General features: G+C 41.1%; 1 protein-coding gene across 7 annotated transcripts in view; it reads left to right on the top strand.

The window, feature by feature from the left end:
- DGKG (diacylglycerol kinase gamma) overlaps nucleotides 1–25,269 on the top strand; it is a 205,568-nt gene that overhangs the window by 48,338 nt on the left and 131,961 nt on the right. For 6 of the 7 annotated variants that reach the window (XR_012021836.1, XR_012021837.1, XR_012021834.1 and 3 more), the window contains 5 exons: nucleotides 406–482; nucleotides 9,063–9,225; nucleotides 9,789–9,851; nucleotides 18,022–18,192; nucleotides 22,384–22,433. Coding sequence is in view for 1 of the 7 variants with exons in the window: in XM_072807745.1 (XP_072663846.1) it covers nucleotides 406–482; nucleotides 9,063–9,225; nucleotides 9,789–9,851; nucleotides 18,022–18,192; nucleotides 22,384–22,433 (524 nt within the window). In the remaining 6 variants the exon portion in view is untranslated. Of the gene's footprint in view, nucleotides 1–405; nucleotides 483–2,449; nucleotides 2,598–9,062; nucleotides 9,226–9,788; nucleotides 9,852–18,021; nucleotides 18,193–22,383; nucleotides 22,434–25,269 lie in introns of all 7 variants that reach the window. The other variant, XR_012021839.1, reaches the window with a different exon arrangement.

The following is a 25,269-nucleotide window of genomic DNA, read 5'->3' as shown; positions in this document are numbered from 1 at the left end:
CAGGGATTTATGGAAATGCAATTTGATGTGGCTGAAAAGTGGGGTAAGTGGAAAGTTAAAGTAAGAGATAAGGAATGAGCTAGGTCAAATTATCACAATATTTATATAGCAAGCTAAGGGAGTTAAACTTTATATTGGGAAAATTAGAGCCATTGAAGTATATTGAGTAGGAACACAATCGGATCACATTTGTGTTTTAGAAAGATAGTTCATACAGCAGGGGAGACACTATACTGAAAATAAGAAATAAGAGGGCAGAAGGGCAGATAAGGGTGACATTTTTCCATATAGCCCTGGGAATAAGGAGTTGCTCTATCATAACCAAGGTTAGATAGAGAGAATTTACTTGGCCCAGCTCCCATTTGCTGTTCACCAATATTTTACATGTGGATTATGTCTCTCCAGATTCTTCCAAGAAGATAAAGGATGTCTTGGCTGAGTTTAATGAGGGTGGGAGCCTCAAACAATATGACCCACATGAGGTAAGAACATTTCCATTTCAAGCCTTTAAAAAGGATGTTCTTTGTCCTAGCCTTTCCATAATTTGTCCCACCCTTAGAAGTTTAGCTCATTTTAAAGAACTTGCTTCTCAACATATTTTCTCTAAGTCTCAAGTGAACCATTTATACATTTGCCAAGTTTAATCACCCTCTCACTGTCTAGAAGACTACATCAGACCTTCCTCTCTTCAAATCTTTCTGTCTTCCTGTCTTCATTCTCAGTTATCAACCATGCTTTCTACTTCGCTGAGAAAATAACAATCAGAAGTGATCTTCCACAAGATCCTCACCTACCTCTGTACCTTTTCTCCTGTAACTAGGAATGAACTCTCCATGTTCCTAGTAGGTTTAGTCCCTCACTCATTCCCATTCTCTTCTAGTCTATTGACAGGAATTGCTCTCTCTCTCCCTCGCTCCCCTTCTCTCTCTCTCTCTCTCTCTCTCTATATATATATATATATATATCTCCTTCACATCAGCTTTCCACTATTTGTTAGATTTTTCTCATCAACATATAAGCATACTGTTATTTGTCCTATATTAAAATTGTTCTCCTGGGGATCCCTGGGTGGCTCAGCGGTTCAGCACCTGCCTTTGGCCCAGGGCGTGATCCTGGAGTCCCGGGATCGAGTACCGCGTCGGGCTCCCTGCATGGAGTCTGCTTCTCCCTCTGCCTGTGTCTCTGCCTCTCTCTCTCTCCTTCTCTATGTCTATCATGAATGAATAAATAAAAATCTTTAAAAATAAATAAATAAATAAATAAATAAATAAATAAATAAATAAAATAAATAAAATAAAATTGTTCTCCTGACAACACTTCTCCAGTCACCTCATTTCTTTCCTGTTCTGTATAGCAAAACTGTGTAAAAGATTTGTCTATAGTCATTGCCTCTAATTTCTCTTCTTCCCTCTTTCTTGAAAGCCCTTCAGTCAGAGCATAACCCCCACTCCTCCACTAAAACCACTAGTGAAGATAGCCAAGGATTTCCATGTGGCTAAACTCAGTAGGCATTTTACTCAACAGCATTGGACACAGTTGGTCAGATCCTTCTCCACTGTCTGTCTTCATGTGGATTTCAGGACACTGCTCTCTCCTGGTTTTCCTTTTATCCCTCTAATTTGACATTTCCGCTAAAAAAGCAAATCACTATCTCAAACTTAACATAAGCTAAACTGAGATCCTTGATCTTCCCCTGTAAAGTATTTTTCCAGCAATCTTCCCCATTTCAGTAAATGACAATGCCATTCTTCAAGTTTTTCAGTCTAAAACTATGGAGTCAGCATTGCGTTTTCCTCTCACACCCCATGTCCAGTTCATCAGCAAACCCTGTCACTTCCACCTTCAAAGTATATCCAAAATCTAGTCACATATCACCACCAGCACCACTTCCACCCTTATCCGAGGCACCACCATATTTTGTAATAATCACCTAACTGTGCTCCCTGTTTCTGCTCTTGACTTTTAAAGTCTATTCTTCACATATATCCTGAGCAATTTGTTAAAACTTAAGTCAGATCATGTCAGTGCTCTGCTCTATAATCCCTCATGGTTCCCCCACTCCCTACTCAGAGTTAAAATCAAGGTCATTACCATCTGTACTTTTCTCTACTCTCTAACCTCATCTCTTGCTACCCTCCTCATTCCTTTCCAGCTATTATTAGCCTTCTGATGCTGTCAAACAAGACAATATTGCTCTAACCTCAATATCTTTGCATCTGCTTTTGCCTCTTCCTGAAATGTTTCTCCCACGTATATCCACATTGTTTTTTTCATCATCTTCAAGTATTTGTTCAAATCACCTTCTCAATCAATGTCACCTTTTCTAGTTAAAAATTTAAGCCCTCTTTCCTGATGCTTCTTATCTCTCTATTCTGTCTTATTGTCCTCTTTAGTATTCTTCACCATCTGTCATGCTATGTAACTATTTAATTGTCTATCTCTCCTACAGGAGTATTTTGTTCATGTCGGTATCCCCAATGACCAGAAGAATATCTGGTTCATAGCAGACACTCAAGAAATATTTGTCGAATGAGTAAATGAATGCAAGACTCCCCTACTTTCAAACTCAACTCATCTAATGTTTCTTGAGCTTTCAGGTACTGTTCTGGGCACTGTAGAAGATATAAGGATGAGGAAGCACGGTTCTGGCCCTCCAGAACTTACTTCCTATTGTCAGGCTCTACAGTTACATGGTCTTAGGTTAAACTTCTACCTTTGCTGCCAACCAGCAATGTGGCCTGAGATAATATTTCACCTCTCTGAGCCTCACTTTCCTCACGTGACCTGAAGATAACAATAAGCAGAGACATTGAAGTTTGCAGATGAGTGGATTGAATGAGATAATTTTTGCAAAATATCTAGCACTTTATGGGACACTGCCCATAAGGAAATGGTACCCTTTATTATTCCCCTTCTGGCTCCTTTCCCTAGAATGTTTTAAACTCAACTTCCTTTTCCCTGCTCCTGAGTCCTTTCATGAGAACTAATTGCAGAAAAATGACTGATCAGCAGGACAGACTCGGGACAAGGCTGGCCACCTATTTATTCATGTTATCATCCTTTCAACACACCTTGACTCAAAACTCCTTCTCTGCGGGGCAATGGCAGGGTAACCAACAAAGCACATGTCTTCGAGGTGTACCTGAGCAGGGGCTTTGGATAAAATGCACCAATCATGGGGAGAATGAAGCAGGAGGAGGATTGCCAGTACAGGAGCCAGATTGAGAATGAACCATTTCAAAGAACATTCCATAGGAGAAGCCATGCAGAGAAGATAGTGGAGCCAGCAAAAAACTCCCTGCCCCTCCCACCGCCCACCCCCAGCTCCAAAAACACAAGAACAAAGAAGGGTGGGGGCTACTAATCAGTCCTGTCAGCCCTGAGGCTGAAGAGTGGGAGGGGAACAATTTAGTCAGGGCCACTGAGGGTGTGAAGGCCACAGGAGCTCTCAAAAGCAGAGAGCAGCTTGGCTGTTATGAGCCTGCTGCCACCCCCGCCTCCATCAGGCTGGCCCCCACTCTTTGTACGCCTGGCACTGCCGTGTCCCAGGGAAGCTCTGTCACTCTGATTTTATTCTCTCTCACAGTGTGGCTGGCTTCTAGTAGGTGTAATGTCCCAGCACAGGGTTGGGGAAACAAAAAGAATTTAATTTCTCTTGAGTTTGATGGCTTACTGCTGGTAAAATGTCTCAAGGAGGAATGAGTTAGTTGTGGGAAGGGGCAAGTAGCTACGAAAGTGAGGCCAGGAATGAAAGTTTACATCTGGCCATGACAAGCATGCCCTTGCCCATTAGCACTGTGGGATTTTCTGGAGAGCTGACTACAGCAGCAAGTGGACAAGAGCACAGTGGAACAAAAGGGGCAAATGGCTTGGTGGCCCTACGATCTTAGACTCAGACACACCAAAGCACAGAGCCTAGCTCTGCCACCTGCTTTATGACTTTGAGCAAATTATTTATGTTTTCAGGATTTTTTTCATCCACAAAATGGCAGTAATCATCCCACCTGACACTATTGTTTAAACACTTAAATGAAATCATGTATGTAAGCTGCCTAATGCACAGTAAGCTGTCCATCTAGTTCACCTCCCTTCTTGACCTGTGCAAGAATCAATACTTTAAGCAGATTGCAGAAACAGAAATTGCCCAGTTAGTTCTTAGATGAAAGTTGCAGTTTTTGGGAAAGAACAGGCCTGCCCATGACCATGCCTCACATGTTATTCCAGAGCTCAGAGAGTTGCCAACATGCCTCATAGTGTTTGTTGATCTGGTTTGGGCCTAGTAAACCACCTTCTACTCATCACACTTTCACTAGCGGCTACTCTGAGCCTGGCTTATGCTCACAAAGAACTTAGTCTCTCATAACCCACATATAAATTTTAGAATGGCAGCTAGTCACATGTTTTTGCATACTATACTTGAAGTTCTTGGAGAGGGTGACAGGGAGCCATATGTTAGCACTGGGACGATCACTTCTCGGCCTTTTGGCTAAGATCAAGTATATGTTAGCGCTGGGACCTGGAATAGATATGGTAGCAGGAGCACTGGAGTGGGAGTCAGAAGATCGGGCTTCTGGTTTTACTCTGCTGCTGGGGCATGTCACTGAACTTTCAGAGCCTCAGTGACCTGAGGAGATCTGGGGTCTTCTGGTGTGAATGACCTTTGATTCTGGGCTTACTCTATGTGATCCTGTTTCCCAGAATAGGGTCATGAATGGTTGGATGTGTGTTCAATCATCGTTTTCTAAGTTCTCATAATTGTTTGTCAGTACTTTTCCTATACTCACCACTATTGATCCTGTATTGGAATTATTTCACTACCCAAGTCTCTTGAAGGTATAGACCTATGTGCATGTCACTGATGTGTTCCCCAAGATGTTTGTTGTACCTAGGAGGCTCAGTACATATTATTGACTGAATAGACCCCACAATAATTGATGACAGCCAAGGGTATAAGAAGAAACCCAGCATCCATTAAGATACCTATCAGGAAACACTGTGATAGGTGATGTGGGGGGATACTTAGGTAAAATAAGATATTTCACTACCTTCCCAGAGCTCTAGATCTAGTTGAAGAACTAAGGATATATTTGTCATAAACAACTATATTAATAGAGAGCAGCCAATAAAAGTGTCGTAGGACACAAGTTGAAGTGGAAAAGTACAGAAATTCAGGTACAGGAGATCATACCAGGCTTCCTGGAGGAGGTGACATCTGGGCTGGGCCTTAAAGGATAGCTAGAATTTTAAGAGATAGAGAAGGAAGCAGTTTATGTGATATGTATGGAGGCTTGACCAGGAAAGAACATGGAAACCAATGTGGACAGAGAGTAGAGGTACACATAGGGAATAATAGGAGAAAAGACCGGAATGATCTCAGAACCTGAAGTAGCTATAAATCTAGGTTGGAATGGGATTTTAGGAGGGCTGTGAATCCCAGAGGACCCAAAGAATACACAAATACTACAAATTAGACCTTCTATATACCTTGATTTTTATCTCATGTAACTTCTATTCTTTAATTTATTCTTAAGTATGTTTTATAGTGCATAATAGAGGAGCACAATAGTGCATGTCTGTAATTTATAAATAAGGATAAATGGGATTGCATGCTCAAGAATGTTATAGAGGGACATATGATTTTAAAACTGATCTCACCTCTTCCATGGGCAATTAGGAGCCATGGAAAGTTTTTGAGTAGGGAAGCAATCTGTTCAGAATTGCGCTTGGGGAAAACCAATCTGGCAAGGATGGATAAGATGGGAGGACTGACAGATGGGGATAGAGGCAAATCAAGAAGTATTGCAGTGGTCCAGGTAGGAGGCACAGAAGTCTGAAACCAGGAACAATGGGCCTTCAATAGCCTTCTCATCAGGGTGGAGGTAGATGAGCAGTGGACACACAGAAAGGACTTGGATGTGACAGATGTGGCAAAACAACAGTAACAAGAAGGAAGAGACAAGACCTAGTCTCAGTTGACTGGGAGTTCAAGACTGAGCCTGATCTTGTCAGCTTTAACAGAAACTGCAGGGTCAGGATGAGAAGCTGGTTTAAGGAGGGAGCTAATAGAAGATTAGAACTTGAGATCTTCTAATTCAGCACTCACCATCTGCTGAAGAAGACAAAGATGAGGAAATGTGGTCAAGCTGAGACTAGTCACAAGGTCTCCTGAATGCCACACTGCTCTTGTTTGACGATCTTCCAGCTTTGGTTTTTTTTTTTTTTTTAAGTGTTAGACTTTGTTTAAACTTTCTCTTTTTAAAAATAATTTAGTATAGTCTGTTTTCCAGACATTTTAAAAATATTTTATTTACTTATTCATGAGAGAGAGAGACAGAAACATAGGCAGAGGGAGAGGCAGGCTCCCTGCAGGGAGCTCAATGCAGGACTCGATCCCAGGACCCTGGGATCATGACCTGAGTGAGCCGAAGGAGATGCTCAACCACTGAGCCACCCAGGTGTCCCTTCCAGAAATATTTTAATGCTGATAGTTCTCAATTTGATAAAAAGATTTAACAGGGCACTTTGGTGCTCAAAGCTACATTTGACCCTTGAATAATGTGGGGGTGAAGATCGCCAACCCCCAACACAGTCAAAAATCCACATATAACTTTTGACTCCCTAAAAGCTTAATTGCTAATAACCTACTGTTGACTGGAAGCCTTACTTTTAACATAAACAGTTGATTAACATGGATTTAGTATGCTGTATATAATGGGTATGCTGTACTATATTCTACAATAAAGGAAGCTAGAGAAAGGAAAATGTCAGCAAGGAAATCATAAGGAAGAGAAAATACATTTACAGTACTGTACTGTATTTATTTAAAAACATTCCACATGTAAATGGCTGGCACAGCTCAAGCCCATGTTGTTCAAGGGTCAGCTGTACATTGTAAACAGTACTTGTCAATTTAAATAGCATGAAGGAGGGATGCCTGGCTGGCTCAGCAGTTGAGTGTCTGACTTTGACTCAGGGTGTGATCCTGGAGCCCCAGAATTGAGTCCCACAGCAGGCTCCCTGCATGGAGTCTGCTTCTCCCTCTGCCTATGTCTCTGCCTGTGTGTGTGTGTGTGTGTGTGTGTGTGTGTGTGTGTTTGTGCTTTTCACGAATAGATACAGTCTTTCTAAATAAATAAGTAAATAAATAAATAACATGAAGGAAAAGACAATGCAAAAAAGAGCCTTTTAAAATAATGATAGTGCCATCAGCAAATACTCAAATCAAAGCAAATCAAAGTGGAGAATGAAGAGAACCAAAATAGCACAACACCATGGAAAACAAAGTTTCAAGAAGAAAGGATGGAATGCTACAGAGAAGCCAAATATGAGCAAGTCAGAAAAGAGACAATTGAATTGATGGCCTTCAAGAGAATGGGTTTAGAGGTGAAGGTTTCAGAACCCAAACCAAATGGGACTAAGGAGGTAATGAGGCTAGTGTGGTCTGGCCATGGAACATAGAAGGGGAAGAGTAAAAGGACACGGCTAGTAACTCGAGTATCCTTCCATTTCTTTGGAACAATGACCTTGAACATGCTTGCAGGTAGAGAAGCAAAAGCTGGGAGATGCCTTCAGCTGGAGAGAGGGTAGATCAAGGGGCATAGTGGGTGGGTTCCACTTGTAAAGTGGGAGGAAAAGATTTTCCTTTTGCAGACTAGTAAAAAAGAGGAGGATATGTGAGGAAGAGCACTTGGATGAGGCTGTGGAGACAGGGTCAGGAAGAGAGACACAGACTCAGGGGCAAGAAGGACAGAGGGATAGAGACAGATTGATAATTGTCACAAGAAATAGGAATCCACCATTTGCTTAGAGATCCCTTAATCTGCTAAGAGCCTGCATTATCCTCTGTCCAACTAAATCAGACTTCCTCCACTCTGCAAAGGACAGCTTGGGGTAATTAGAAATGGCCCTGTGAGCTCCTTCCCAATGGGGTCAGGAGGGCATTACTTGTTTTTAGGGCCAAAACTTTGTACACTAGACCTGATTGTATATTTTGAAGCCACCTCTCAGTTCTGGGAAGGCTCAGATCTTCTAGATGAGACAAGGGGTTAAATGCTATCAACATTTTGGAAAGAGCCAAGTAGGCTCCCAAAAAGGGATTTTATTCTCATGGCTGTTATTATTTACAAAAGCCTGCACAGCAGATCTTAGAGTAGAGCTTCCTCAGTGATTTCCAGGAGCATCTGCCGATTTGATGAAGAATCTGATGCCATCCGAGCACGAGCCAGTGATGACTCACTGCAAACTGTCTTTGTTGAGTGTTTGCTGAGTACAGCAGCCCTTTCTGGCACGGTTGCTCCCAGCCTGGGACCAGAAGCCAGGCAGTAGTGGGAGAGATACAACAGGGAGAGGTTCTAGTTTTTTTGGCACATTTCTTGATTCTACCTTCTGTCCCTGGCTTCCTGTTCTTCTCCCAGTGCCTAAAACCTTCACAAGGACATGTTTTGAGAGCAGCTGAGCCAGACACATACCCTCTCCTGTTCTCTTGAGGTTCATCCAGGGAAGATCAGTTATGAAAGTAATGAAGGATGGAGCTTGTCTTTTCATATTTTCTGAGACCTGAACACTCAGGAATCACATCCCTCAAGCAGAACATGGAGACATCACAGAACCATCTTTCCTTCCTGTTTTCTACTATAACCTTCTTCATCTTAACTAGGATTCCAGGGCACTGATCAGATCCTCATGAGAGGGCAGTCTGGCTTGTGGGCCTCGATTCAGGCAGAGCCCTCCTCTGTGGTCTCTACTCCCAGTGCTACTTCCCATTACCCCCTTTCTACCTGGTTTTGGATACGTCTTGTTACAGAATCCTCCTGCAAGCCCCAACACGCAACCACCAGGGTCTTCTTTTTCTTGCATCCAGTCCTCTGCTCCCTGTGCCTGCCAGTCTCCATCACCTCCTGCCTGGCCTTTTCATTCCTGCACCCACCAATCCCCCCACTTCTGTTTTCCTTTCATTTCTCTTAACCTGCCTGCCCCCCACCACCACCATCAGTTTCTCATCTCTCTTTTTCTCTGTCTCTTTGCTTCGTTACACTGACTTTTCCCTCTTTGTTTCTCCTTAGCCAATTAGCTATGATGTCTTTAAGCTGTTCATGAGGGCTTACCTGGAGGTGGACCTTCCTCAGCCACTGAGCACGCACCTCTTCCTGGCCTTCAGCCAGAAGCCCAGACAGGAGACCCCCGACCACCCAATGGAGGGGGCCAGCAATGAGGCCAGTGGCCCAGGTATGTAGACCAGTGTTCCCCAAGATGAAAGGTAGATTCTGCAGCTCTAATGCATTTGCAACAGGCACAGGCTGCATTTCTGGGGGGTTCCCTATGCATAGAAACTTCCCTATGGGGTGGGAATGAGGACCAGGGGACCAGGACTCCTTTCCCCAGAGGCCTCACAGGAAGCCCTGTCTGATGGCTCTCTCAGAGGAACAAAGAGGCAAAAATCCCCAAAAGAGGATGGGGAGAAGAGGAGCACAAACTAACATATGGCAAGGGTAAGAGAACCTTCTGCAGAGATTGCAAGAAGCCTCTGGATGGAGCACATTCAGTTCATGCACCCAGGCTGGAGTGAGCCGAAGAGTGTCAGGAGAAGGGGAAGGTGTGGTCACTGTCTTCCTGAAGCTTGGGCTATAATGGGGGAGACACAACCAACCCCAACAAGTCAATATGAACCCAGATGACGCTCAGAGACACACAACTCAAGTGATCCAGACCCCATAGGATGGTCCCCTCCCTGTCTTTTTAGGAAGCTCGAGAGCATAGGCTGGTCCTCAAATCTTCTTTTTATTCTCCAGATACCAACATACAGAATGTGGATAATGCTGCCAAAGCAGATGAGGCCTGTGCCCCTGATACAGGTAAGTCTTTGTAATCGAAGATTAGCATGGTAGGGTGCAGTGGGGAATACCTCATCCTTGGGAGGAGGGGGAATTCTAACCAGCAATTTGTCTCCATGTCTTTGTATATCCTTTAAGCAGCTCTTGTCCGCCTCCATATTTGAGGCCTGCACCACTCTATTGTGCTGGGATTCTGAGGCTTGATGCAGGTTCTTTATTCACTTGCCCTGAAACAGGGCAGCTTGTTAACTATTTACTTCTAATGGGTCTTCTAATGGTTTACTTCTAATGGGTCTGCTGGGCCAGAAAGGGGAGAAGGGGACCCTTCTCAGGAGAAAGTGTTTGGTGGGGGTTTGAGTGAATGTGTGTGTGTGTGTGTGTGTGTGTGTGTGTGTGTGTGTGTCTGAGAGGTGTATAAAGAGGTGGCGCTAGCGCTGAGCAGATGACTCTGCCCATGGATGGTTGGAGGTGGGTAGGGCAAGAAGGTAAGGCTATGCTCAGGTGGATAAAATTGTATGAGCTGTACTACAAGAAAGGTAAAGGAAATCTTTTTAGTTGAATTAAACCACATGTAAACCTAGCTTTACACATGAGAATGAAGAGCACTGAAACTGGTAACCACATGGGGAAATACAAAGAATATTTTTCTTATTAGTTAAATCTCTTTGAAAGGTAATTAACTGCTAAAGCAAAAAAAAAAATGACATTGTGTTGCACAGTTTATAAAATATGTAGGAGTGAAATGTAGAGCAATAGCACAAAGGCCTAGATGGGAGAATTGGAGGTATTTACATGCACTGGTTTAGTAAGTCAGGAGGAAGAGCAAGGCCACTGGCTAACATTATTTTGGTCTATTTGCCAGGGACCTGGTAGGATGGGAGAAATTCTTCAAGTGGATACTAGATGTAGTTCTAATCTTTTTTTCTAGTCCTGGCAAAAAGGGCAATTGAAAGGATTATAGAGTTTTTGGTGTGTAACTGAAGGACTAGTGAGATGAAATCTGTGGATGAAAAGCAGAACATGGTTGGGAAAGGAGAGTTGCCTCTGGACCATAAACTCAGCAAATTTCAGCCTTCTTATAGAGCCCTGCAAAGCAAGGATTATGAGCATTGGTGCCTTTCTGAGGCCTTCAGGGGCAGCATCAGGGCAAGACTACAAGGTATGGCTCACCCACCTGCCCTCCCCAGCATCCTACCCAGCCATGCTAGGTCTGTGGCCTCTTGGTTAAATGGATTTAAGTTATGAATAAGTCTTAAATCTTATATGGGATAGAAGAAGCATGTTACGACATAAATTATTCCCATGATAGGAAGAGAAGGGTGGAACTGGGATCCTTGAGATTCTAAACTCTGAGCAAGAAAATCAACCTTGAAGAGCATTTGGACCCAAATTCTTTACCCAGAGACTTTCTTGGTCCAGGTATCTGGAACTTTAAGAGGAACCTGAGAGAAATTATACTTTATTCCTTGAGGTTCTAAATTGAGCATTATTTGTTTTAGTGGCGGAATTTTCCAAGGAACCAAGGGGATGCTGTCATTATATGATATTTGAGAAATATAATCAATGATGATAATGGAACTTGGCTGGTTTATTTGACCACCATGTTTATTTGCAATATTTGTATTGTTCTGAGTCTGAGAACAACTTCCAAAGACTTCCTCCTGGAGGAGTGATTTGTGATGTACCATTTTCCTTGTCTAGGGAGAGTATCAATCTCCTGTGGTCACATAATGAAAGGGTAGTGATCTGACTGCTGGCCCAGGGAGTTATACAGCATTTTTTTCTTCTTTTGTGACTTGAGATTTAAAGCAGAAAATCCTTTTCCTGTTAGGCCACCTTCTATGGATGTCTTAATTAGATGCCCCTGTTCACCACAAACAGGAAGATAGGGACAGACGGATACCACAGAGAGGGGCCTCTGCCAGTAAGGAAGAGCCAAGTTCTGGTATCACCTTAGATCAAGCCATCTGTTAAAAATCCCAGCCTTTTCTTGTCACCCAAGCAGAAGTCAGAGGAGACTAGATTCTCATTTGGTATGGCCTATTTAGGCCGATCAGAGCAATCTCCAAGCTGGAATCTAGAACAGCCCACTTCAAGTTATTCATTTCCAAAACCAGGTCAGTGAATGATTGGGTTCATAAGCACAACAGAGAGGGGCTTTCACGGAGTCCAGACATTGACTCAGAGCCTTGAGCAACATGTCATTGTCAGGATGTCAGCTGGGAAAGCCTGAATACACCTCCCCTGAATGCCCAAAATTAAATGAGATAAAGAATGTGAACCTCAGCCTCAGGGTTTTTATTTAGTTTCTCAGGCTCTTGAGATGTTTCAGCACCTTGGAATATTGGACTCTAAGAAAGTCCTTCCATTTTTTCCTCAGTTTTTCCCAATTATAATAAGTAACACATTTACATTGTAAAAATTGTGAAGGGTACCAAAAAAGAAGGATACATCAAAACTACCCATAATTTACCAAGGCAGTTACATACATGCACACACACACACACACACACACACACACACACATACACACACGTGTCCTTGCAGGTTTTTTCTATACATTTTTTACTGAATTGAAATCAGTCTCCACATATAATTTTGGAACCAGCTTTGTTTTTCACTTAACATTATACTCACATTTTTCATGTCATTCAAGGCTTTTGGTAAACATCAATTTTTATACAAGCCCCTTTTTCAACAGATGAAAAATCTTGAGCTTAGATGTAGGAATAAGCCCACTTGTGCAAGATCACACATCATTTAGCACAAACACAGAGCTAGAAACTCAGGCCTCTGCCTCTAGCTTGGTATTCTTTCCACTATGCAACACTCCTTAGCTGGAAGGCAACAAATAATACGGAGACTAAGAGAGAAAGTGGAGTAAGTCAGGTCTGCCTAAGAACCCTCAAGGAAAAGAGTTTATGAACATGGCACCTACACAGAACTTCTGTAATCTGGAAGAGGGTGTTAGTCTTTTATTACTGATGATCCCTGAGGGGATTTAGATGGCTCAGGTTGGAGGTGTTTCACATAAGGCAGCTTGAGGAGGGAAAACACCATGTGCGCCTTCTCCTTCTGCACACCAGCATTTCCCTGACTGGAATGAACAGTACACCTCAGTGTAGACTAGAACAGTGGTTCAAGATCCAGTCATAATTCTGGTAATCTAAGGGTCTTTGGAAAAGGCTGCAATAGTGTTTTAAAACAGCTTTGGTGAGGTATAATTGGTATTAAATGAGTTTCACATGTTTAAAGTATATAATTAATAAGTTTCTGCATATGTGTACGCCTATAAACCAGTACCACATCAATATCATGAAGATATCTATCATCCCTAAAGTTACCTTATTATCCTTCCCCCACCCTCCCTAACCACCACTCCTCTGTACTATTACTCATCTGCTTGCTGTCACTGTAGATTAGATGGCATTTTCTGTATTTTTATACATAGAATCATAGAACATGTATACTTTCTAGCGTAGCTTCTTTCATTCAGTATAATTTTAAAATTTATCCATGTGGTTGGGTGTATCAATAATTAACATATTTTTAATGCTGATTAGTATTCTGATATATAGGTAGATATTCCACAGTTTATTTATCCATTCACTTAGTGATGGACATTTGGGTTGTTTCCAGTTTGGGGCTATTACATATAAAATGTGAATATTTTTGTGTAAATCTTTGCGTGGACAGCTTTCATTCCTTTTAGGTAAAGATCTAGGAGTAGAATGTTTAGGATTTTTATGTTCTTGTGATGATTTGATCTCTTTGTTATGAATGACCCTCTTTATTTCTGGTAATACTCTTTGCTTTGAAATCTACTTTATTATGATTATGTTCATAATAAATGTTGCCATTTTAATTAACTGGAGTTATAATGGTATCTTTCTTGATTCTTGTAATATGTTTGTGTCTTTATATTGAAACTGACTTTCTTATAGGAAGCATGTAGTTGGGTCTTCTCTTTAATCTAACCTGACAATCTCTGCCTTGTAGTTAGGATTTTGAACATTTACATTTCCTGTGATAATTGATATGGTTAGGTTTAAAAGTACCATTTTGCTATTAGTTTTTTATTCTTCATCTGTTCTTTCTTTCCCTTTTTCTCTTTTTCTGTCTCCTTTTAATTAGTTGAATTATTTATGATTTCATCTTATCTCCTTTTTTATCTTATTGATTATAACTTATTATATAATTTTAGTGTCTTTTAACTATCACAGTCTATGTTCAAGTAATATTTCGCTTTGCATATGCTATAAGAAATTTAGCGCAATATACCCCTATTTCTTCCATCTAGGCCTTTGTGCTATTTTTATCATATATTTTACTTCTATTTATGTTAAATTATAAACCACACAACACATTGTTATTACGTTTGCTTCAATAGTTAATTATCTTTTAGAGAGATTTAACTAATAAAAATATTTTTTATATTTACCCATGTGGTTACCAGTTTTAGTGCTCTTTATTCTTGTGTTTAAATCTAGGTTTCCATATGGTATAATCCTATTAAAAATATTCTTTATCATTTCTTTTTTTTTTTTTTTTTTTTTTTTTTTAAATTTTTTTTTAAATTTTTATTTATTTATGATAGTCATAGAGAGAGAGAGAGGCGCAGAGACACAGGCAGAGGGAGAAGCAGGCCCCATGCACCGGGAGCCCGATGTGGGATTCGATCCCGGGTCTCCAGGATCGCGCCCTGGGCCAAAGGCAGGCGCCAAACCGCTGCGCCACCCAGGGATCCCTCTTTATCATTTCTTGTATTGCAGTTTTGTATAGTTTTGTACATCTGAAAAATTCTTTATTTTGCCTTTTTTTCCTAAAGATATTTCACCAAGTAAAGAACTCTAGATTGATGGGGGCATCTGGGTGGCTCAGTTGGTTAAGCATCTGCCTTCAGCTCAGGTCATGATCCTGGGGTCCTGGGATTGAGCCCCACATCAGGCTCCCTGCTCAGTGGGGAGTCTGCTTCTCCCTCTGCCCCTGCCTCCCTGCTCATATTCTCTCTCTCTCTTTCTCTCAAATAAGTAAATAAATTTTTTTAAAAAGAATTCTAGATTGACAGATTTTTTTTCCATTAGTACTTTAAAGATGTTGTTCCACTAGCTTTCAGCTTGTTTTCTTTCCAGTGAAAAAAACGAGTCATTATCATCTTTGTTTCTCTCTATATAAGGTGTCTTTTTTTCCTCTGGCTTCTTTTATTATTTCTTTATCATTGCTTTTAATCAGTTTGTCTTTAATGTTCCTTGGTGTAGTTTTATTCATGTTTCTTATGTTTGGGGTTCATTGAGCATCTTGGACCTGAGGTTCTGTAGCTTTTATCAAATATTAACAAATTTGGAAAAATTTCAGCCATTATTTCTTCCATTTTTTTCTACTTCTTTCTCTCTTCATCAGGTATTTCAGTTTCATGTCTATTTGAAGTTGTCCCACAGCTCACTGATAGGATATTCTTTTTTTTTTTTTTAAGACTTTTTGGATAGTTTCTATTGCTGTCCTTCAAATTCACTAATCTTTTCTTCTGCAATGTTTAATCCACTGCTAATCCTATTCAATGCATTTTTCATTTCACACACGTCAAAGTTAGACAACTGATGTGGGCATTTCTTAAATATCTTTTAGGCCTCCACTTAACATGTGCAGTCTTTTCTTCTAGCTCCTTGGATATATGGAATACACTTGTAATCATTATCTTAAAGTTTTTACCTATTATATCATCTGTGTCATTTCTGGCTCCATGTCAATTGCTTTTTCTCATTATTATTGTTCATATTTTCTTGCTTCTTTGCTTACTTTTCAGTTTTTTATTAAATGCCAGACTTTGAAAATTTTACATCATTGGGTATTGGATATTCTTGTATTCTTTTTTTTTTTTTTTTTTTTTTTTTTTTTTTTTTTTTTATATTCTTGTATTCTTATAAAAATTCTTGACCTTTGCTTTGGGGCCCAGTTAGGTTACTTGGAAATAGTTTGACCTTTTTTGGGTCAAGCTTTTAAAGCTTTGTTAGGCAGGACCAGATAAGCATTTATTAATTTCACTCAACTACCAAAGCAAAACTCTTCTAAGTACTCTATCTAATGCCTCATGAGTTATGAGAGTTTTCTACCTTGGTTGGTGAGAATAGATACTATTCCTGCATTCCATGGATTGTTCCCTCCAATACTGATTCTTTCCCCAGTCTCAGGTGGTCTCACACATCTGTGCTAATTGTTACTCAGCTGAATAATGGAGGGAAACTCTCCACTGATACAGGGGACCCTCTAATCTCTGAAATTCTCTCTGAGCAGCTTCCTCTTGTTTGGTGCTGTGCTCTGTGAACTCTAGCCACCTTGGACTCCCCCAGACCCTAAACTCTGCTTCCTCAACTCAGAGAGACTTCTACGATCTTCCTAGGTTCTGCTTCCCTGTGCTATAGCCTAGAAACTCTTTCTGGATGGTATGATGTGGCAATTTCAGGGATCATCTCATTTTTTATCTCTTGGGATCACCGTTGGTGCTACCACATTCAGGGACCTATGAACCATTATTCTCATATCTTTTGTCCAGTTTTTTAGTTGTTTCAATAGAAGGATAAATATGGGACATTATTCCAATTTTGTCAAAATAGAATTCATTGTAATAAAGTTTCCATGGATGGATAATCTGAGGGTATAACAGTAACTTGAAGTATAATGGGCTATCCAACAAAGGATTTCTCACATTTGTCTTATATACTATTATGTTTTTCTCCTAACTTTCCCTCCAGTAATGATTTTACTACTTCTGTTCAATACGTAATTTTGTTGCAATTTCCCTATATCCTTATCCTTATTTTTATCTCATCCTATTGTATTTTTATCTCAACTTGCTCACCCCTGAGGCTTTCTGCCCCTACTTAATAGAGGTTATAGCTTCCTGAAACCTCCTGAGGATCTTGTCCAGTAGGAAATTGTTTCCAAAGATCTGGTTTTTGGAGACTTCAGGATGGAGCTTCCTTTCCTTCTTTGCAGCTCTGTTTCATAAGCTCTGTCATCTCTTCACAGGGCCCCTTGCAACATACAGAGTGTGTCAGTGAGACAGTGGTCTCACTCACTGTCCATCTGGATCATGGTTAACTCCCTTCTCAGATCACAACCCAACTCCTAGGACCCAGTAGGCTTTCATGTAGCACAGCTCTACTAGCCTGATGTGAACTGTTTGCCTTTGCCTGGCACTTTGGCTCTCTGAACAAAAAGTGTACTGGTAGCATGGCCTTCCCCAGCAGGCATTACTGTTGGGGTTGTCTCTTCCTCTGCTTATGCCTTCAGTACTCCATTACTTAGTGGTTCAACACCTAAGTGGATTTGCCCCTGCCAGTCTTCCTCTTACTTTTCCCTGTGTTTTCTGTGAGTTGCACTCTCTTACTGGATATTAAGAGATCATTTCTGTTGGGCATGGGTCTAGAGAGACTGGGAGAAGAGAGATAACCCTTAAAGTGCCTCAAGAAAATATAATTCCACAGTAAAATATAGGTGCCCAGTTTTCTAATTAGTAATAACCTCATGTTTCTGAAATAGAGGACAAAGAGTAGAAGAGAGACAGTATTTTCCTACCTAAGAGAAAGAAATCTCCAGAGGGAAAACTTCCTCCGTTCCTGTGGTATGATCAACCACCTTCTGCATTTTCTTAATCCAAATGATTAAGCTTGCAGCTAGTCAAAATTCTTCCTAATTTCTGTAAACTCATTGATTGTTGATTCCAGTTTTCTCTTTTGAATATTCATCTTTTTATTTATCTTTAAATGTATTTGAGAAGAAAATTGCGAGAGAGTATATTGGTGAATGACCAATAGTCTGGATTTGGAATCCTAGCCAAAACGCTACAAACTGAGAGTGTGTTCCCCAACAATTAGGCTAAACGGCATTTACCTGTTGGCTATTGATAGTATTAAAAATTATTATTAATATTTTCTGAAAATTCACTGGGTATAGGTAAATTTCTTACAAGGATATAGATTCTAAAAGGGTCAGGTTGGGGTCCATTCAGAGTATGAACTCTACAAACTAGATTTCTAGGGCCACTGATTTGATCATGTTTAAGTAACCAACACTTTTGAGGACATTTGTATAAAATTCTTTCCTCTATCAAAAAAATGATGGAGCAGCAAAAGGGGTTTGATATTTGCTAAACATTGAGTGCCTTTGGATGGTTTCCTTTTGCCTATCACAGAATCAAAGATCACTGAGAAGCAAGTGCCAGCTAAAGACCAAGTGGCTGCAACCCTCCTAGGAAACCCTGTTGCTCCATCTCCAGGCTCAGAATCCCCAATAGTGTACCTGAAGGATGTCGTGTGTTACCTGTCCCTACTGGAGACTGGGAGACCGCAGGATAAGCTGGAATGTAAGTGCTCACCCTGTCAAGGGGCTTCAACTTTTTCCTAGAAGAAGATATTGATTTCATCCTAAACATGCTGGAGATTGATCTGGGATCATGGGTATTGGTGACATCTGCTTGGGGAAGGTGTTTCTGTCCTGTCTCCAGCAGTGATCTGAACATTTCTTTCTTTCTGGGATATAATACCAGTTGTATAGAGAGTAGGAAGTGCATCTGAGACCTTGGTATTGAGAATCAGGATTTGAAAAGGAGAGAAGTCTCTACAAGGGGTCAAGACCCCCTTCCTTTGCTGGCAGGACTTCCCAAAAGCCTCCAACCAGAAATCTCCTTCCATCTCATATTTTTCAAGGGAGGCTATTCAACACCTATCTTCCTTCTCCTATTCTATACCCAAGCAGCTCTTTAAGTTTGAGGAATTCCTTTTTCTTGATCAACCTCTATCTTGTTAAAGCTTATTTCTATTTCTTCACCTACTCTTACCCCAAGTTTTTTTGACCTCTAGAGAAAAGGGACTAGTTAAGTAAGGGAGTTGAGCTTGGTTTCATAATATTACTGAAGTTGGTTTCAAAAACACATCTTCAGAGAGAGAGTAATGGCTGGTGCCAGAAAGGAAATCCCACAGCGGCTGAAACAGCCTGTAGTCTTGGAGAAGACTCACTGTGGGGATGGCCTCCCCTACCTCCATGACCCTACAGGCAGACTTTTAAAATAGGAGATAATAGGATCTTGTTAAAAAAGGAACATTGTTTTGGCTCCACTTGGGACCTTAGTAGATATTAAGGGAAAAAACACACATCATGGCAAAAGTCAAAATTCCAGTTAATAATAAGACTCATCAATAAAACTTAAACATTAACAAGGAAATGTCTGGCAAAGGTTAACCCTTGCCAAAACAAAAATGAAAGTTATCTCATTAGCTGAGCTTAAAATGTCCCCCGTAGTTTTGAGGTGTTAACAATTGTAAGTCTGAAGTGCTAATTTAGTGGCAAATATAGCGGATTTCTGTTTCTTTTGGTTAATGTTAAAAGTGAATGTGAAATTATTCCCAACATTCAGCTGGATATGAGTTATAGGCATTGTATTTGTTCATAATTACTGGAGAGGATATGGCAGATTTTTTCATATTAGTGATTCCCAGGCTGAGTCTTGTAATGGCAATAAAAAGAAACTGTATTTTTAAAAAATTTTTGTTACAAAAAATTTCCAACATAGATAAAAGTAGGAAGCACGATGGACTTCCATATACCCATAAGCCACCCTCAGTAATTACCTGCTTATCATGTTTTATTTATACTTCCCATGCATTCCCTCTGCCCTACAATATTTTGAAGCAAATTCCAGACATCATATAATTTCCCTGTAAATATTTCAGTAGGTACCTCTAAAATATGACTTTTTCTTAAATATAACCACAGCACCATTATCACATTGAAAGGCAATGATTCCTTACTATTGCCTATCCAGAGAGAAAAGAGGCAGAGCTAAAATAAGAACAAAAGCATTTGTGTAGGGCCTCAGAATAGCAATTAGGGGAACACAGATTTGGGCAGCAACCCAAATAGTGCCCTTCCCAAGAAATAAAAGTCAAGGGTTTTTAAAGACAAAAGGGAATGCTTGTATATGTTCTTTACAGAGAGCTTTGATTGGTGTTGATGGCAGAAAACTAATTGGTGACTAAGGCCATCACTAAACAAAGTCTCTTTTCTGTAGCCAGTTGCAGGTGTTCGGGCTAAGTCCTTGGAATATTTGCAGTTTGGTCCAATTCAGAGTTCACAGTTCCACCCAATGAGGAAGAGCATAAAGCCTATACCTCCTTAATGGCCTCCCAGCTTGATTTTAAAACCCTTTGACATAAATGACATTTAATTTCACCTTTTATATATCAAATATTCAGATAATTTACCCAATTCTATATTTCCAATAGTTTGTTTGAATCAGGATCCAAATATGGTCCATACATTGCCATTGCCTCTTATGTTGTAGAAACTTGGTCATTTGTCATCTAGAGTTTTTCATCTTGTTTGCTTGTTTTTTTTTAATTAAAGCAGATGAATTCAGATCCTTTTCTAATTTTAATGATTGAAAGCAACTTAAGCTTTTCTTTTTTAATAACCAAACACATATCTTTTTGGAAATAATAGCCTGAAATCCTACCTCTCATTAGTACATTAATAACAATAACCCTCATTATTGAATACCTTTTATTTGCTAATCATTTTAAATGAGTTATCTCATTTTAACCTCACAATAACCCTAGAAGGTCAAGGTGAATATTCTCATTTTATGTCAGAAAGCACAGAAAGTTGTAAATGACTTGCCCAAGGCCATGCTGCTAAAAAAAAAAAAAAAAAAAAAAAAAAAAAAAGGATGCTTTCTTTCTAGTTCTTTCTAGCTCTACTGTCCATGCATAGTAGGACCAAGAGAAAGAAAGCTCTGTGTTGAGTTGCCCAGACCCAGGGTCTGGGAACAGCAGTAGTGGGAAGGTCTGTCCTTTATGTCATTCAGCCATCTGTTTGGCAAGTCAGCCTCATATGCTGAATGCCTCTGACCAGGACATTCTAAAGACTCATGGAGAATCAGAAGACTGTGATCCTACTTTGAAAGAATCTCGACTCCCACTACAATCACACCACTGAACAAACACAAGGTGCAGGGATATTAAAACATGTAGAAAGATATGACAACACATGGGCCACCTAGCAGGATTGTTGTGACCTGTGGGGACAACACTGAAAGGTCCTGAGTGAGTATGTGGGGGAAGGGTCAGCCAAGGGAGGCCCCATCGAGAAAGGTCTGTTGAAGGATTTCAAGAATGGGAAGAAAATGAAGATGTGTTCAGCTCTGCTCCCCACTCTGCTTACTTCTGAGGTCACAGACAGGATCTCTACCTTTTAGATGAATTTAAGTTCCCATGTCCTGAAAATGAAAATTTAGTCCTTTGCCCAAATTTCTCTCCCAGATCTTCCTTATCCTGGATCACCTCCCTACAGCTAGAACATGACAGCAGATATTTCTGAGTAGCATGTTGATATTTTAGAAAAACAAATACAATAGCTTCTATAATGGTAACTACTTCATACCTTTATTGAGAATTTGATAAGTAGTAATGGTAAAGCACATAGGATAGTGCATTGTACTTATTAAATGCCATAAAAATATTCACTGATGAGAGAAAATAACAATAAATAACATTTGTTGAGTGCTCTCTACATTCCAAGCACTGTGTGACTAAGGAGTAAGACACCTAAATAGAAATCTATATCATATAAGCTCAATCTTTCTGAAATCTTTAATGAGGCCAAAAACATATAGATGTCACAGTATCAATTTTTAGAATGATCATGGCTGGCATTAAATCCTGAGGTGAATGAAATGTAGTTGAACTTCTTTGCTTGCTATGGGGATGTTAAGAGAAAGAACACATCAATTTAAACTTCTCAAGATTGTCAAAATCTTCTCCTAAAGCCTTTCGAAGTATTAAAATGACCAGCAAAAATAATTACTATTTATGTAATCTTACTTGGCATGTTTTATGAACATTTTAAAGGTTTAATATATTTATTTTATATATATCTTATAATACATTTTATGCTTGTTTTTATCTCTTATATAGAACAATTAAAATTATGGCAGAGGAAAAAATTGGCCTATCATTTACATATTAATCTTCATTAAAAAAAAAAAAACTTAGGAGAAAGAAACCGTTGGAATCTCCATCTTGCAAGTAAAGAAACATGGTCCAATGAAGTTAAATGACTTGTTTGATGCCCTGGAGGTAGGACCAAGGCAGGACAAGGCCCAGATGTGAGTCTGCCTAAATCCACACCCTTTCTGTGTGCAATAGAAGCAATGTCCCAATTATAATTCTGGTGTCTCTGCCCACCACCAGCTGGGTATTTGCTTTGAGCTGTGTTTCAGTGATGCTACAAGGTATGCATGCTCTACCAGGAATCATGCTATGACCTGGATCTCATCAGCCACAGGGTAATTGCTTAGACAGGTCTAAAAGCCAGACAACTGGGTTTTCCCCTCTTTTCCCACCCTCTGTGAGAAGTCAGACTCTGCACCTTGGAGGGTGGATGAGTTGGCTGCAGTTGGCCCGTGACAGAACTGATCTAAAGACCAGCAGCATCAAAGCCGCAGCCCCTCCTTGGTGCCCGGAGTACACCTCAAGCCTCACCTCTGTGTTTCTTGCAGTCATGTTTCGTCTCTATGATTCGGATGAGAACGGTCTTCTGGACCAAGCGGTAAGCTCTTACTCCAAATGTCCTTCCTGAAATCAAAAAAATCTGGGGGAGAGGGGAGCAGGTAGCAGAAGAGTCTAAAACCTTCCAGTTCCATCTTTATAGAAATAGCAATGTCTCAGAATGGGCTGCAGAAATCCTGGTAAACCGTCACTACTACTTCCAAGAGGGCCGGCCTGGGGCAGAATGAACACTACCTTGGCCTTTTCATTCTAGAAGCCCTGGATCATAAAATTTCAGAAGGGGAGATCCTCTGAACTCCTACTTACCTGGGAGTAACTCCTAGTCCTCCTTCTGAACTATCTTACCTAGTTTAACTTCCCAGTCTTCCTCTCATACCCAGGGCACTTGTTCAACAGGTCTGGTTCTTTCTGCTCTGAGCACATGGTCCCATCCCATTGCGCCTGGGAAAGCCTGAAATTTGCCCCCACTCTCCCTCGGGGATAGGACATGGATCATGGAGTGAAAGGAGGTATGCGAAGGAAGAAGGCAGAAAGGGGGAAAGGCAAACAGACTCAGACAGGCCCTGTGCTCATAACTCCCAGTGTCAGAGATGGGACTCCTTAACAGAAAGGCTCTGAGGTTGAGGGGCATGGGACTGAGTCAGACCAGCCCCACAGGGAAGGAAGGAAACACATCCACTAGACCAACTAAGTCATCCCAATGTCCTCTAAACCCAGGGCTCCTTTTAGGGATCCATATAGCCACATTGCAGTGCTTTGGATTGCATCATGCCAGGGAATAACCAGAGGACTGACTCTCAAGCATTTGATCAGCACATGTTGATTGAGTGTCTGTCACATGTCGAGCACTGCTCTGAGCGCTGGGGCTACAGCAGTGAAGCCACTGGACAAAAATCCATGCCCTCATGAAGCTTTCATTCTAGTGCAAGCACACACCCTATAAAGCATAGCAAGATATGTCAGAGAGACGTGTGTGCTGGAAGAAAAATAAAGGAGGGAAAGGAAGTGCTGGGGGGAGGAGCTGCAGGTTTAACTAGAGGAGCTAAGGAAGGTCTCCCTCAGGAGACATCTGAATAGGGACTGGAAGGAAGTGAGGGAGTGAGTCATGAGGACATGTAGAGGAAGCACCTTCCATGCAGAGGGAACCACAAATGTGAGGGTCCTGAAGGGTGCTTGCAATGTCAACCAATTTTTTTTAAAGAATTTATTTTTATTTATTCATGAGAGACACACAAAGAGAAGCAGAGACATAGGCAGAGGGAGGAGCTCTCCCCACAGGGGGCCTGATGTGGGACTCAATCCCAGGACCTCAGGATCACGCCCTGAGCCAAACGTAGATGCTCAACCACTGAGCCACCCAGGTGCCCTGCAATGTCAGGCGATTAATGAGGAGGCTAGAGTGATGGAGCAGAATCATGAAGAGGTCAAAGTGACAAGTAATAGATGAGATCAGAGAAATAATGACCTGGGGTGGTTGCGAAGAGAGTTCGCCAAACATAGCAAGCCATATCAGTGATTGGAAGAGTCTCTAGAGAAATGGAGAACCATTGGAGATTTTGAGCGGAAGGATGACAGGACTTGGGTTTAAAAGGATCACTCCAGCTGCTGTGTTGAGACTAGACTTTAGGGACTCCAGCAGGGATACCAATTAGGAGGCTATTGGGAAAATAAGACAAGAAATGATGGTAAGTTGCACCAGGATAGAAGCATTGCAGATGGTAAGAAGTGGTTAAATTCCAGATCTATTTGGAAGACAACATGGGTAGATGGAAGTGAGTCCTCAGTAAAAATATCTAATTCAACTTCCCATGGATGATCTCTGGCAGATGGAGCCCAGGCTCTATGTGAACACTCACAGGAATGGAGAGTTCGCTCTCTACCTTAAGACAGCCATTCCACTACTGGGGGGACTGTTGGAGAGAGCTGCCTTCCTGCACAAAAGGCACCTCTAGTCTGCCAGAGAAATTCTGAACACAAAATAGGATTCTGTTCTCTCCTCCCCCTCCACAACCCAGCAAAGCCAGCAAAATAGGCCAGCCTTCGGCTCCTCCTTCCCTACATCCCTCGGCTTACTTCTGTCTTGTGTAGGACCAGGGCAGCTGACCAGTGGAATACTGGCCCTATATAATAGGCCTTAAGGTTCAGAAGGTCTTGTCACATCTATCCCCATGATCTTCTCTAAGCTCAAATTCTCCCAATGTCTACACTGTTTCTCACAAGGTAGGCTTAAATAACCACTCTGACCGAGCTCTGGTTTGTCAATGCCATTCTTAAAATATGGCACAGAACTGAACCCACTCCTCCATGACTCTATACATATCCACACGTGGCCTGACCAGATAGACATCCAGAGAACAAGTTCCTCCTAAATCTGCCTTCTCTGCTTCCTGAAAATGTCCACCCATTCGCACAGACCAAGACCGAGTCTGATTCTCACTTCCTGAATCACGTTGCTTTACTCAATGAATCTTGGACCCGCCTAGATGCACAAGCTCTTTTTTGTTGCACATTCTGCTGTGCCCCGTCCCCACTGTTCTGCCCGCTACGTTACCTGTATTTACTCCCTCATCTGCGGTTTGGCAATGCATTTTTAAAAATTTCAAATAAAATACAATTTTTTAAATCCCTGCTGGGTTTTAGCTGGCTTATTTTGATCCAGCAATCTACCTGGTGGAGGTAACACTCTAGAACTTTGCTTCAGTTCACCAGCGTGTCTCCCCTGATCAATCTCACTATGAACATCCTCGATGGTGCCCCAGAGATACAAATGCCTCTCAGTCCAGTGTGTTTCCATGTGACTCTTGGTGCATGGATTCATTAGCAATCCAACGATTCTGTGAGGGTTTTTTTTTAAAGATATTATTTATTTTTTCATG

Source organism: Canis lupus, chromosome 31 (genome assembly GCF_048164855.1).
Source record: "Canis lupus baileyi chromosome 31, mCanLup2.hap1, whole genome shotgun sequence".
Taxonomy (NCBI): Eukaryota; Metazoa; Chordata; class Mammalia; order Carnivora; family Canidae; genus Canis; species Canis lupus.
The sequence above is the reverse complement of the archived record's forward strand: the minus strand, read 5'-3'. Positions and strand labels throughout refer to the sequence as shown.